The 15,509-nt window shown below is 49.9% G+C and overlaps 1 protein-coding gene across 4 annotated transcripts in view; it reads right to left on the bottom strand.

Moving 5' to 3' along the window:
- GRIP2 (glutamate receptor interacting protein 2) overlaps window positions 1-15,509 on the bottom strand; it is a 114,794-nt gene that overhangs the window by 5,460 nt on the left and 93,825 nt on the right. For all 4 annotated transcript variants that reach the window (XM_007985320.3, XM_073009828.1, XM_007985315.3 and 1 more), the window contains 6 exons: window positions 13,268-13,407; window positions 12,508-12,687; window positions 11,311-11,491; window positions 9,249-9,354; window positions 1,998-2,141; window positions 475-621 (listed from right to left, as the gene is read on the bottom strand). In XM_007985320.3, coding sequence (XP_007983511.3) covers window positions 475-621; window positions 1,998-2,141; window positions 9,249-9,354; window positions 11,311-11,491; window positions 12,508-12,687; window positions 13,268-13,407 — 898 coding nt within the window. The remainder of the gene's footprint in view (window positions 1-474; window positions 622-1,997; window positions 2,142-9,248; window positions 9,355-11,310; window positions 11,492-12,507; window positions 12,688-13,267; window positions 13,408-15,509) is intronic.

The raw sequence follows: 15,509 nt of genomic DNA, 5'->3' as shown, positions 1-15,509 counted from the left end.
CAGCACAGGGTGCCCAGCACAGGATGCCCCACGCTTCCCAGGCTCCCTCGCGGTTAGGAAGGTCACGTGAGGGGTTTGGTCCTTTGGCTGTGAAGCAAGGTGATGAGTGTTGCTTCTGGGTGAAGGCAGAAAAATATCTACGTGTGACTTTCCAGTCTGTTTCCTCTGCTGTGGAGTCTGAAGAGGCCACGTGTCTCAGAGAGTCAGTTCCAAGATGGGCAGATGCTCCATCAGTCCTGGGAGAGGAAGGCCCCCACTGGCCCGCAGTGGGCATGGGGTGTAAGAAAAAAGGTCTGTGTGTGCTCAGCCTCTGAGGCTCAGGGTGCTGGGGCCCGCATCGCAACTTAAGCTAACCTGACTCAGACGACTTGCATTGTCCTGCCCTCCTCACAGGTGACAGATGCAGGCTCTTTCCCCACCCTCAGGCTAGGACACAATGCCACCCCCACTATGCAGCCCCTGCCCCAGCGTTACCTGCAGGACCCTGTCGAAGGGCCGGAGGCCCCCACGGTGGGCTGGCCCATCAGGGCGCACAGTGTGGACATAGACGCCTTTTTCCAGGAGGCCATCTGAGACGCTGAAACCAAAGTCATTTCGCATGGGGTCCTTGTGCAGGGTCACCTGGAAGCAGGAGGAGGAGGTTCCTGGAACTCTGACCTTTGGCTCCAGCCTCTCACAGTAGCCCAGATCCCTTGGTCTGGCATTCAGCGCCTCTGGTCAACCACACCCCCCAGGCTGCAGTGCCCCAGCCTCCTGCCCCTTGGCCTTCACCCACCCCCAACCCCTCCTCCTCTCTCCCACAGCAGATGCTCCAAGCCACAACACTCAAGTACAAGGGAGCCCTTAGGAGTGACTTCCTTTCAGCCCTTTCTCAGTCATCTGGCTCCATCAGGGAGGAGGCCTGCCCAGGGCACTGTTACCTTCCCTGACCCTCACTCATTCCCATTTACCAAAGAGCTCAGAGCTTCTGAGGGCCATTGGCTAGGGATTGTCCTCCTCATTATGTTTTTTCTTCTTTTGAGATGGAGTCTCACTCTGTCACCCAGGCTGGAGTGCAATAGCGTGATCTCGGTTCACTGCAACCTCCTTCTACGGGGTTCAAGCGATTCTCCTGCCTCAGCCTCCCGAATAGCTGGGACTACAGACGCGCGCCACTATGCCCAGCTAATTTTTGTATTTTTAGTAGAGACGGGGTTTCACTGTGTTAGCCAGGATGGTTTTGATCTCCTGACCTCGTGATCCACCCACCTTGGCCTCCCAAAGTGCTGGGATTACAGGCATGAGCCACCAAGCCTGGCTCGTATCTTATTTTTACATAATGACCTATAGATGGCACAAGACACTGGCTTCTCATTGTGTGAGATACATAGAAGTCACACACACATGTAGAAGGGTTTATATGTTATCTGTAAATATGTGTGTATGAGATACAAAACAACTTAAGGCCAGGCACAGTGGCTCACATATGTAATCTCAGCACTTTGAGAGGCTGAGGTGGGCAGGTTATTTGAACCCAGGAGTTTGAGACCAGTCTGGGCAACACGTTGAAACCCCATCTCTAAAAAAATACAAAAATTAGCCAGGTGTAGTGGTGCATGCCTGTGGTCCCAGCTTCTTGGGGGGCTGAGGTGGGAGGATCACTTGAACCCAGGAGGTCAAGGCTGCAGTGAGCCTTGAACAAGCAACTGCACTCCAGCCTGGGCAACGGAGCCAGACCCTGTCTCAAAAAAATAAATACATAGATAAAATAACTTAAGTGGGGGAAAAAAAAGCACATCTACTTAAAGAAAAATATTAATAGCCAGTGTGAATCACAGGTGTGCATGTGCTTGAGTGTGTGTGTCACCCAAATGGTGAGCATTTTGGAAAACAACCCGGTTTTGTGGTGGAGGAGAATAAAGCCCCCAAGAGGGGCAGGGCCCCTCTGGAGTCCCATGACGGTGCTCATGGCTTCAGGACACAGGTCCAGGTCTCCTGTGCTCACCCCCAGTGCCTACCTTGTGCATCTCCAAGGGCGTAGGCAGTAGCAGCTCCTCCATCTCTGCAGGAGAGGCTCGTACTTCCCGTCCCCTCTGCCAAGGCCGGTGGCCAGGCCTGCCCTCGAGGGCCGCCCTCTGCACAGTGCCTGTCATGATGGATGCCTGCAGGAACATGGCCCTTCTTTCAGATGCTTGTTGGCTTGTCCCATCAGGCAGTCAGCGTCCACTGACACCTACTATGTGCCAGTCACAAAGGGGACAATGGTGAACAGGACAGAAGTGGTCCCTGTCCACTGGGGCTGGGTCCAACAGTGGTGGAGTGGGAAGTCATGAACCAATCACACTAACAATGAGAATAATAATCACTGGCACTTAGTCATTCGTGCCTACCCACTGCTAGGTCAGTTCTCAGCACTTTACACCTATAACTCCTTTTATTCTCCACAGTACAATGATGCAAGTAAATACCATTTTTTTCCACTTTACAGATGGGGAAACTGCTTATTTCCTTAGTGATATAAAAGAGATTTGAAACCAGAGTCTAGTTCCAAAGTCAAGACTCTTTTTTTTTTTTTTTTTTTGAGACAAAGTTTCGCTCTTATTGCCCAGGCTGGAGTGCAATGGCACGATCTTGGCTCACCTCAACCTCCGCCTCACAGGTTCAAGCGATTCTCCTGCCTCATCCTCCTGAATAGCTGGAATTGCAGGCATGTGCCACCATGCCCAGCTAATTTTGTATTTTCTTTTTTAGTTAGAGACGGGGTTTCTCCATGTTGATCAGGCTGGTCTCGAACTCCCGACCTCAGGTTATCCGTCTGCCTCAACCTCCCAAAGTGCTGGGATTATAGGCATGAGCCACCACACCCAGCCCCAAAGTCAGAACTCTTAACCACTCTGCTACATTGCTAATTGCCAACATAAATAAGATAAAATCATGCACTGCAGTAAGTGTTACAGAGGTGAGGCACTCGGGAAGTGAGAACCTGGGACAGGTGGCCCTGGTCCTGTGAGGGGTGGGGAAGCATCCAGAGCTGAAATTGAAAGGACAAGGAAGAAGAGGCCCAGGGAAGGGTCCCTGGCAGAGGAAACAGTATGTGCAAAGCCCTGCGGTGGGGAGATCTGGAAGCAAACCTGGCGGCTGGTGACTGAGGGCCCAGTCCTGCGGCACCCTCTAGACCACAGTAAGAAATGTGAACTTCATTCCAGGAGCAACAGGGAGCCCCTGAAGGACTGAAGCCAGGCAGAGAAGGTGACATAAACAATGTGTGGATCTAGAAGCATCTTCCAACTGCCACATGAAGACTGGGCTGCAGGTGTGGGAGTGGAGGCTGGGAGGGAAACCTGTTAGGGGCCATGTAGTTGTCCAAAGACAAGACAATGGTGGTCTGGACAAGGATGGTGCCAGTGGAGAAGGAGAGAAGGTGTGGAGTTAGAACAGGCTCAGGGAGGGAGGGCTGAGCAATCGGGAATGCCAAGCTCTAAGTTGCCAGCCGGAAGCCTGAGTGTGAAGCCCCAAGGGAAACAGCTTCACACTCAGGCTGGGAAATCCAGAGATGGAGGTGGGGGTGCTGGAGCTGCTGGGAGGGGAGAATGGACTTCTTACTGTGACGTCATACAGTCTTACAGGCAAACAATTGTCTCCTCAGCCTAGAAACGTCTCTCCTTCTGCCCATCACAGTATCTGAGTTCCTACTATTAGTGCACAGTTCTATCTGACCATTTGGGGTACAGGGGGTTGGTCTTTTAGGGATCCCCTAAGGGAAGGTAAATTATGATTAAAATGTTTTACGTTGGTCGTGGTGACTCATGCTTGTAATCCCAGCACTTTGGGAGGCGGAGGCAGGAGGATTGTTTGAGCCTAGGAGTTCGAGACCAACCTGGGCAAACATAGCCAGACAACCTCTCTACAAAATCTACAATTATTAGCCAGGCATGGTGGTGCATGTCTGTGGTCCCAGCTACTGGGGAGGCTGAGGTAGGAGGATCTACTGAACGTGGGAGGTGAAGGTTGCAGTGAGCTGAGACCATGCCACTGCACTCCAGCCTGGGCAACAGAGCAAGATCCTATTGCTAAAAAATAAAAACTGTTGGGTTGGAGTGGGGAGGAAGATAGGAAAACAAGGGTGGATATTGAATGAGGAGGCAGGAAAGCACCTTTTTCACATCTTAGAAATGATCTTCACCTGCCTGGGAGCCAGCATCCAAAAGGAAATATATGAGACTCCTCATTTCGGGGTTATAGAGTTATTAAAACACAGAATCAGGGAGTCCAGGCACCACAGGGTCTTGGACCCCTAAAATTGTAGAATTCGAGGACTTCCAGTTAAAATGCAGACTGAGCTGATACAGGAAGTTCACACCTCCCTTCAAACACATAGAGATTACAGATTTCAATTTGTTAAATAAACACTTTCAAAGCAAGAAAGAAAAATTCAGAGACAGGCATTAGCAGGAGTGGAACCGTCTGGCTTATGGAAGTTAGTGGCCCATGGAAGGTAACAACGAAACATACACGTTTGGAGCTGGGATACTGTTCAGGGAAAAGAGAGTGCTGTCTCAAAGCAGGAAACGATACCATTCCAGAAAGTGAGTGCTGTCTCATTGCTGGATTAGCTACTGGAAAATGTCTGCCCACAGGGGCACAAGAAGGGAGCCACCAAGACTTGAACAGGCGGGAGGGGGAGGATCACTTGTGACAAACTAGAACCCTTAGTGTGACCTCTGCATGAGGGTGGGGCCAGAATCTGCCTTCCACAATAGTGCAGAAACACTGAACAAAACCAGTCTGGAGTTGGTGAAGTTCAAAGGCCACAGCCGAGACAAAGTGAGGAGTGATCTCACCGAAGCGTCAACAAGGTGAAGCACGCACAGCAAGGCAGGCGCCTGGGAAGGGACCGCGGCTGGAAGCCGTGCAGTGACGAGATGGAAAAGCCCACCTGCCCACAGACAAAACAAGTAGGCGAATCCACACCCAGGGAACTAAAAATAATAGTGAAATAAAAAGAAACTTGAGAACTGGCACAGCGGCTCACACCTGTAATCCCAGAACTTTGGGAGGCCAAGGTGGGCTGATCACCTGAGATCACGAGTTCAAGACCAACCTGGGCAATGTGGTAAAACCCTGTCTCTACTTAAAAAAAAAAAAAAAAAAAAAAAAAAAAAAATTAGCCAAGCATGATGGCACACTCCTGTAGTCCCCAGCTACTCAGGTGGCTGAGGCAGGAGAATTGCTTGAACCCAGGAGGTGGAGGTTGTAGTGAGCTGAGCCGAGATCATGCCACTGACTGCACTCCAGCCTGAGTGACAGAGTGAAACTCCATCTCCAAAAAAAAAAAAAAAAAAAAGAAAAGAAAAAAGAAACTTGAAGTAAGTCTGTAAGTCTGTTTACGGGGTATCCAAACTAGTGGTTTCCCTGGGCCATGTGGGATAATTGTCTTGGGTCACACATAAAATACACTAACATTAACAATAGCTGATGAGGAAAAAAAAAATCGCAAACAAAAATCTCGTAATGTTTTAAGAAAGTTTATGAATTTGTGTAAAATTCAAAGCTATCCTAGGCTACATGCAGCCCACAGGCCACAGGTTAGATAAGCTTGGTTTAAGATGTGTAGAACGGTGAAACCCCATCTCTACTAAAAAATACAAAAAACTAGCTGGGCAAGGTGGCGGGCGCCTGTAGTCCCAGCTACTTAGGAGGCTGAGGCAGGAGAATGGCGTGAACCCGGGAGGCGGAGCTTGCAGTGAGCTGAGATCCTGCCACTGCACTCCAGCCTGGGCGACAGAGCGAGACTCCGTCTCAGGGAAAAAAAAAAAAAAAAAAAAAAAAAAAAAAAAAAAAAAAGATGTGTAGAAAAATAAGAAAAAAAGCAAAAGCCATTAAAAAAAAAAAAAAAAAAGACTATGGGCCGGGCGCGGTGGCTCAAGCCTGTAATCCCAGCACTTTGGGAGGCCGAGACGGGTGGATCACGAGGTCAGGAGATGGAGACCATCCTGGCTAACACGGTGAAACCCCGTCTCTACTAAAAAAATACAAAAAACTAGCCGGGCAAGGTGGCGGGCGCCTGTAGTCCCAGTTACTCGGGAGGCTGAGGCAGGAGAATAGCGTGAACCCGGGAGGCGGAGCTTGCAGTGAGCTGAGATTCGGCCACTGCACTCCAGCCTGGGCGACAGAGTGAGACTCCGTCTCAAAAAAAAAAAAAAAAAAAAGAAAAGACACAGAACTTTCAAAGGAACAACAGTCAACCTAACAGCAGCAACAATCATTACCAGAAGACAACAGGATAATATCTTCAAAGCCCTGAGTAAGCGTTTAATTTCATAGTCAACTAAACTATCATTTAAGAGCAGGGGTGAAATAAAGACATTTATAAACTTCTAAATTGATTGGAAAAAATAAAAAAGAAATAGACATTTTCAGAACACAGTGCCTAAAGCAGTTTACCACCTAAAGGCCCTCAGTAAAAGACTATCTTAAAGGATGAGCTCAGAAAAAAAGGTGCAAGAAGCAAAGGTGATAACAGAAATTGGTCAAATATTCTGATAAAACCCCACGTTCATGAATTTTGAGCAATTTATAAACAAGTTGGGATATGAGAGGAGGTAGTTTGGAGAGAAGTGAAAGAATTCTGTAGTGCCTGTCTTATTCAAGAGGAGGACAAAGGTATTGCTTAGACTTGTTAGAAAAACCAAATTAAGAAAATATATTGAAAATGTAAGGTAAGGCCATGGCCTTCCCTTCAGTGGTCTATCCTAATAATTATTTAGCCATAAAAAGGGATGAATTACTGACACATGCCACAACATCAAGCTAAGTGAAAAAAGCCAGACACAAAAAGTCAAATACGCCACTCTAATGAAATATCCAGAATAGGCTAATCCATAGAGACAGAGTAGATAACGATTGCCAGGGGATGGGAAGAGGGAGGGATTGGAAGGTAGAAGTTTTCATTTTGGGGTGTTATAAGTGTTCTGGAATTAGATAGTGCTGATGATTACACAACATCATGAATATAACAAGTCACTAAATTGTACACTTTAAACTGGTTAAAATTGCAAATTTTATATGTTAATTTTATCTTGATAAACAGAAGGTTTACATTAGTATCATTTAAAAGGCACTGGACTAAAATTAAGAGAGACTTAAGAGACATAATAACCAAGCTCCAAGCATGGATTAGACATTGGTTTGGACAAACCAGGGGTAAAGGGCAATTTGGGTCCAACTGAGGAAATCCGAATCTGGTCTTGGTATTAGGAAAGATTAAAATATATTGAAATGGAAAAATGAAGTAGCTAGCTTAAAAAGCAGTCTACAAAACAGTACATATGTCATGATTTCATTATCTTAAAAATACATGTAAACTCATTAACACAGTAATAGTGGTGATCTGTGAGTGATGGGAATGTTGTGTCCTTATGTTTTATTTTTACTTATTTTTTCATTACTTATTTTGATTCTACTTTGTTTATCCAATTTTGCACCACTCACACGTATCACTTAGGTAATAATAAAAGGTTTCAATGTAAAAACTGAATGTTGAAAGTAGAACAAATGAATTAAAGATAATCACTACAAGAATACAAATAAAATTTAAAATCTCCAAATTGGAGATTGTGGAGAGAGCGAGCAGTAATGAAAAAGGTATCAATAGAAAAAAGGAAAGATGGACGATCAGAAGAAGTATAAAGAAAACAGGATAAATAGGAAGTATAAATTATATACTAGAATTAAGTTTAATTATATCTTTTTTCAGGTGTACCTCTGATTGAAAGGTTTATATTAGTAGTCACAACAAATATAAATAGACTAAATTCATCTTTAATAAAAAGAGAACCCACTATGTATAGTATACAACAGAGACACATTTAAAACAATGATACAGTAAATTTGAAAACAAGCAAATTGGCCAGGCACAGTGGCTCACCCCTGTAATCCCAGCACTTTGGGAAGCTGAGGCAGGTGGATCACTTGAGGCCAGAAGTTCGAGACCAATCTGGCCAACACAGTGAAAACCCATCTTTATTAAAAATAGAAAAAATTAGCTGGGCATGGTGGCACATACCTTTAATCCCAGTTACTCGGGAGGCTGAGGCATGAGAATCACTTGAACCCAGCAGGTGGAGACTGCAGTGAGCCAAGATTGCACCACTGTACTCCAGCCTGGGCGACAGAGTGAGACTCTGTCTAAAAAAAAAAAGAGAGAGAGAGAGAGAGAGAAAATAAGCAAATTGGAAAAAAAGACAGGCAAATAATCACCAAAATAAATTTAATGAAACAATATTATTATGAGACAAAACAGAATTTAATTTAAGGTGGAAAGTGCATTAGCAAAATTTGGGATGCAGCCAAAGCAATGCTTACAGGTAAATTCATAACTTCAAAAAATACATTATTCAAAAACAAGAAAGACTGAAAATTAAGGCACTAAGAAACCATGAAAAGGATCATGACTTAACCATAAATAAAGTAGAAGGAAGAGAATATCAAAGCTAAACAAACAAATGAATAAAATAGAAAATAATAAAGCCAAAAACTTGTTCTTTGAGAAACCTGGTAATTGGCAAGACTAATGGAGAGAAAAAAAACGACCCCAATGGACAATATTACGAATAAAAAAGGGGCAAAAGCACAGATAAAATAGAGATTTAAATAAAATAAAATTGCTCTGAGTGGAAGTTTGGGATGTGACTTAGCAAGATCCTCTCTGGATCCTCCTGGACAGCTTGTTCTATTCACTGAACAATATTGACCTTACACAAAGCCACATTCACCTCTGGTTTCCCACAGCCCCTTATCTTCTGTGTCATCACTGATGTCAACACTCACACACTTCCACAGGGCGTGCCCACAACCACATTCATGTATCACATGCACATACACAGATACTAAAACTGCCCCTGTGCAACTACATGTGCACACTCAGACGCACGTGTTCTGAAATACACTCTGCAAGTGTGCATGCATGAGCACGTTCACATGCATGCATACACATACGATCCCAATGTACACATGATGATGTCACACATATTTCATGTCCACACAGATAACGTGTAGTACCACGGTGCTCTCAATCACACTTGCACATGAGTCCATGCACAGTCTGTAAATATGTGAAGACACCTTTTCCCAGAGGGTGCCCAGGTGAGTGCATACATACACGTTACACATGAGCATGATACCATCAACATGCCTGCCTCCTATTTCACACACACCAGAGTAAACAGCCCCGGGTGCCCCTTGAAGGCCTGCAGGGCAGGCGGCCATACCTCCAGTTCCCTCAGCAGCTCTGATTGACCACATGACTCCAGGTCTTCAAGAGCTTCTCCAAACACACGCCAGAAGCCCTCCTCTCGGGCAGGGCCAGGGGCTGGGCTGTAACGTAGGAACCAGAGAGCGTCAACTCCTGGCAGGCGGGTGGGCGGGCTGGGGCCTGAGGAGTCTTCGGGCCCCAGGGCCCAGCGTTGGGCTCGAGGGGCCATAGGGTGGGTGGGCGGGCAGGCAGGCGAGCGTCCTCGGTGGCAGTTCTGGGGCCCCGGGGCAGTGGTTGGTGACACAGAATAGGGGAAAGACGCAGTTAGGGGTGACCAGGACTGTCGGTGGCCAGTTAGAACAAGGGCAGATGAGACGGGGTGGAGAGCGGTGACACAGGATGCCTAGGAAGAGAGACAGAGGACAAACAGACGAACAGACAGAGAGGAGATCCATGGTGTAGCCCCAGAGGACGGCCCCTGGCCCCACCCAGACACACGGCACCGTGGGACAGTGACAGGGACAGAGCTGGAGCCAGCAAGGACACAGATGGATGGAGGGGATGATATATCTGTGCTGGGGAAGGGTCGAGACCGCCCACGACGCCCATCACAGTTTGTACGAGTCTGTTATCAGTTCCAACAGAGTTTCAGAAAGTTCACAATTCACATTTTTCGCACTTCACAAAGCCACTTGCCAATTACAAAGATCTCGATGGTTACAAGGCATGCTGCGATTTACAAAGCACTTGCACGTTTGTTTTTTTTTGTTTTTTTTGTTTTTGTTTTTTTTTTTTTTGAGACAGTTTCGCTCTGTTGCTGAGGCTGGAGTGCAAGCTCACTGTAAGCTCCGCCTCCCAGGTTCTCACCATTCTCCTGCCTCAGCCTCCCGAGTAGCTGGGATCGCAGGCGCACACCACCACGCCTGGCCAACTTTTTGTATTTTTAGTAGAGGTGGGTTCCACCATGTTAGCCAGGATGGTCTCTATCTCCCGACCTCATGATCGGCCCGCCTCAGCCTCCCAAAGTGCTGGGATTACAGGCGTGAGCCACTGTGCCCGGCCAGCACTTACTCTTTTACAAAGGCAGGCGAGCTTTGCTCTCTTAGGGAGCTTAGGAATGAGGATGTGTTGCCTCCTTCCCTTTCCATGTTACAGATGAAAAGACAGAGGCTGAAGGACACTTGCTCCATTCAAGTCAATTTCACAATCTTTTCCTGAGCTAAGTCCTCTGCTGGGCACAGGGATATGGAGGAGAATAAAGTGTGGCCCCTGTTCTTACACAGCTGGAGATTCATTTGCAAAATATGTCTGAGCACCTACTAGGGGCCACACATGGAGCTGGGGTGCCATGCAGTAGAGATGACAGCCAAGTAATTAGCCAGATAGACACAAGGTGGTTTGGCTACCAGGAGACTTGTAAGAGCAGCTGTGGGTACCAGGAGGGAGGGAGGAATCCCTTCTGCGTAAGAAAGACAGGGAAGCTTCCCAGAGGCAGGGGAATTTGAGCTGAGTTTTGAGAGATGAGGAGGGATTTTCCAGGAGAGACCAGGAAAAGGCATCGAGGCAGAAGGAACCGCCTGATCAAAAGCACCACGATGGGAAGCTGGCCTGGGCTGGATGAGGAACAGCATTTCTCCACAGCCTGCTCTCTGCAGGAGCCTTCTCCAGTGGCTGAGCCACTCAGAGCACTCAGCACAGCCCAGGTCTGGTGCCGGTGGACTGGGGGCCCTTGCAGGAGGCCATCAGGCCATCTGGGGTAAGTCAGGTGGGCCTGGGTTCAAGTTCTGAGTCTGCTGCTGCTCTTCTGAGAACAGGAGATGCCCAAAGTTGGGAAGGGCCAACCAGGCTGCTCTCCACCTCCTTACCTTCGTCCCTGCCATGCCCTCCACCAGTCCACCCTTCCCTCTGTCTCAGCCTGGCTGAGGTGGCTCTGCTCAGTGCTTCTCTCCCAGGAGGCACCCCTCCTCAGGAGCCTGCCAAGACTCTCCATTCCCCCACCACTTTGGCATGGGCACCCTCACCCACCCCAGCCAAGACACTATGACTCCCTCCTCCTTCACGGTGCTCCCACCACAGACCTCGTTGGCGGCTCCCAATCCTCCTCCTCCTCCTCCTCCTCCTCTGGAAAGCTCTCATCAGCTGGGGTTGGGGTATAGCTCGTCCTCCGGGGCTCGGTGGTTGGGGGGCTGCTCCTCAGCCGGCCAGGCCTCCACTCCTGGGGGGTCACGCCCCGGGCTGCTGCCTGTGGTGTATAGGACCCTGGTGGTGGAGAGAGGGCCTCTGTGTTCTCTGCGGCCTTACTTGCCCTCCTGCCTGCCCCATTTCCAGCTGTGCTGAGTGACCCTGGGGAGGTCTTTGCTCCTCTCTGGGCCTGCGTCTATGCAGCCCTCTGAGGGCCTCTGCCTCCCAGAATCTCCCTGGAGCTCCTGGTCATCCAGAAGTTAATGCCCAGGGCTCTGCGACTCTGTCTCAACTCCATCGGCCTGGGCTTGGCCATCACCCTGCCAGGGAAGGAGGCTGAACATGTGGCCCCCCACTCCACTTCCTGCCTTTGGGAGCTCTGAAGGTCCAGTCCCAGGGAGTGAGCTGAGAGATGCTGACAGAGAGCTGGAGATGGGGAAGCTGAGGCCCAGGGAGGGCAGGTGTCCACAGGCAAGAATGGGCTGGCAGCCACCTACGGCCCGTAGAGGCCTCACAACACCCCCCCACCCCCTAGTCCTCTGAGTTGGACCATGGGGAGTTCCAGTGGCTCTGGGTCATTGAGGCCAGCTGGTCACCCACCAGACTCAGACGCCTCCCTGAGGCCACCTCCGGGTCTCAACATGCATTGGCTGGGGAGGGAGCCCCAGAGGTGTCTGTCCCACATCAGGTCTTGTAGGCTGGGGTGGGAGGGGGCTTTTGGCTTCCCTATTTTCAACTGGACGGAATGAACATTGTTGAGCACCTACTGTGTGCCAGACATTGGGCTAGGAAGGAAACAGTAGAAGAAAGACCAACTTTGTCCATAACTTCACAATGGGGAAAGCTAAGCAGCCAGCATGGGACCCACGGTTCTAAATCAAGAGATAGGGCTGCAGCCCATGCTCCCGGAAGCAAGGGGCCCTCAGAGCAGCTTATGGAGCCAAATCAGGTCTTCCTTCAGGAAGGGCCCCTAAAGGATGCCAGGAGAGGAGAACAGGAGGGAGAAACAGGCAAAGGAACAGTCCTGCACAGGCCCAGCAGCTGGGGTGGCCTAGAGAGAGCATGTCACTTGTCCAAGAGCCGCAAGGTGTTACCTGGGCCCCCAAAGCCACCCTCTGTGGCCGAGCTGTCCCAAGACTCCACAGCACTGTCCACACTGGGCACAGCCGGTGAGAAGCGGGCTGTTGACAGTCCTCCTTTCAGGGCCTCTGCTGGGTCCTCATCAGCATCGCTGGTCTCACTGAGGCTGCCCGACTTGCGGGGTATGAGGGGGCCTGGGAGGAGAGGGAGGTGTCACTTCTGACTTCAGAGACACTCACAGTGAGCCTCAGTTTCTGCATTTCAGCCTGGTCTGGAAACTCACAGGCAGCAAGCCCTTCTGAGCTGACATATGGCTGTGGCACACTAATAAGCAAACCTGTTTCACAGATGGGAAAACTGAGGCTCGGGGAAGCTGAGCAGCATGCCGAAGATCACGCAGTGAGCACCAGTGGAGCCTGGATTAGCTCAGGCCCCTTCCACTGCCTATGGTGGCCTTTCTACCACGGCATGGGGACATATTCAGGGGCAACTGAGGAATGCATGAGTTATGGCCATGAAGCATACACACGTGAGCACCTTAAGAGACAGGAAGTAATGAAGAACAGGGCTCGGACCCAGATTCTGCCCCACGCCAGCTGTGTGGCCTTGGGCTCATCACTCCCCTCTCTGAGTCTTATCTCCTTTGCCGTCGCAGGCCCGCCTCCACAGGGCTGCAGTGAGGACTCTGTGAGGGTGTGCAGGCAAAGCCTGGCACAGAGGGATTGCCCTTCCTAAACCTGCTGGGTGGCTCCCAGGGCATGAAGCGAATCTCACGGTCTAGTTGCTTCTTGATCTTCAGTGTGACAGTCTCTCCAGCCACCTGCAGGAGGTGGATGGCCTCGCTCAGCGGCCGGCCCTTGAGGCTAACGCTGTTGATGGCCAGAATGCGGTCCCCCACGTGGATGGCACCAGTCCTGAGGAGTGGATGCAGGGCGGAGAAAGGGAGTTAGAGACTCAGGGCCTCAGAGTGGTGGTCTGCCCTCAGGGAACCCAGGAGAGTCACAAGGCAGAAGTCTGGCTGACCCCAGTTAAATCCAGCTGCCAAAAACAAAACAAAAGCCGCAAGTATGATCTTGGATCACATTAATAGAGATATAAAATCTAGAACCTGGGAGGGGATTGTCCCACCTGACTGTAAAATTAGGTTCTGGAACCAGTGTCCAGCACAGGTTTTGAGAATGGTTTGAATCCCACATACTAGCTGCCAAATACTTGCTATGTGATCTTGGGCCAGTTTCTTAAACCCCCAAGTTTCAGTTTCTTCATCTGTAAAATGGGGGTGGCAATACTAATTTTATTATCAAATCATAACTGAAGAGTGAATGAATGGAATGGATTCCTACTTCCCTCCAGCAGACACCCTTGGTAGCCATTGCCCTTTCCTGGGCCTCAGGTTTCCCACCTGGAGAATGGGCATAATCACCAGCACCCAGCAGACCTCACAGTAGGGCATGAAGTGCTGGCGAGGCCAGGCAGCAGCACTGCTGTGGCCCAGTGGTTTTCTACCTGGACACCCATTACAATGACCTGAGGAGCTTTTTGAAAATGCAGGTGCCTGGGCCCCACATCTGACCAATTAAATAGTACCTGTGGGGGTGGGGCAGGAAGGTGATTCTGAGGAGCAGCCAGCGCTGAGCAGGGAAGAAGCTGTAGCAGGCGCTCAGAGTGACCTGAGCCAGGTAGAGGAAAAGGAGGCAGAGGACTAGGTTGGGGATCTTGAACCCCTGGGGCTGTAGATGTCACCCCAGACGGGAGTTCCTGGAGAGTCATGCGTGGGCATTGCCCTGCACTTCCCCGGGGATGAGGGCAGTAAGTGAGACAGGGAATGGTGGGTTCAGGGAGGGGACCAGAGCTGTGGTGTCCAGTATGGGAGCCACCAGCCACAGGTGGCTGCTGAGTTCCTCAAATATGACTGCCCTAATTGAGATGTGCTGAAAGCAGAAGATTCACACCAGACATGGAAGATGTAACATTAAAAAGAATATAAAACATGTTCTTAATGGTTTTTATGTTGATTACATGTTAAACTAAACATATATTTAAGATGAATTTCATTTCTTTTTGCTTTGCAAATGTGGCTACTAGAAAGTGTCTGATTAAATTTGTGGTTCAAATTATATTGCAGTTGGACAGCACTGAGCTACATCAGCCCGGCGAAGGCAGGAGGGTTGTCTGTACAGCCCCAGCATCCAGGACAGAGGGGCCAGGCACACAGTAAGTGCCAGCACATGCTGGAATTGATGAAGACATTGGGGTCAGAAGGGTCCCACACCGACCTCTGCAGTCTGCCAGGTGTCCAGCAGGGGGTGCTCCAGGAGCAGGGTCCAAGCCCCAGAATCCCTCCCATCCTCTCCCCACCCAGCGAGCCACTGCCCCTCCTGCGCGGTGCCCTCCTCTGGGACGCCTCCTGCCCCTGCAACCCCACCAGGCTCTCCTTTTACAGCCCGCTTGTCGCTGTGCTGGGAGCTCATCGCTTCCTTGCCTGCCGGATTCATCCTTGCCCAGCTAGGGGGAGAAGGCTCGATCTCACCCACACTGGGGGTCGGGTTCCATCTCTGACCTCCACCTCACCTTGGGACAGGGCTCCATTCTTACAGCTCCCTCAGCTGCCACAGTTTCAGAGTCTAGGGGCAGCAGGGACAGTCCCCCAATGCCTCAGGAAAGCCCTAGGCAGTGCTGGGACCAGGGTACTGGGGTACTGCCCCATCCTATTCCACACACAGCAGGCGCTCCAACTAGCCTTGCAGGGCTGACCTTCCAGACACAGGTAGGGAGGGAGCAGGAAGATGCACACACCTCGGCCCAGTGCTTACCTGGGGCCAGGAGGTCTGCCGGGGTGTAGGCCTCTGCCCTGGCAGGCAGGGGCTGACACTCATTTTACAAATGCAGACCTGAGTCTCGACTGGCCCGATGTCACCCACAGTGTCAATGTTGGAACAGAGGTCAGAATCTTGCTTGGCTTTGCCACAGCCCCAGCTCTTGCTTCCTGTGTTCCCTGAGCTCACCATGTGTCCCC

Source organism: Chlorocebus sabaeus, chromosome 22 (assembly GCF_047675955.1).
Source record: "Chlorocebus sabaeus isolate Y175 chromosome 22, mChlSab1.0.hap1, whole genome shotgun sequence".
Lineage (NCBI taxonomy): Eukaryota > Metazoa > Chordata > Mammalia > Primates > Cercopithecidae > Chlorocebus > Chlorocebus sabaeus.
This window is presented reverse-complemented; position numbering and strand designations above follow the sequence as displayed.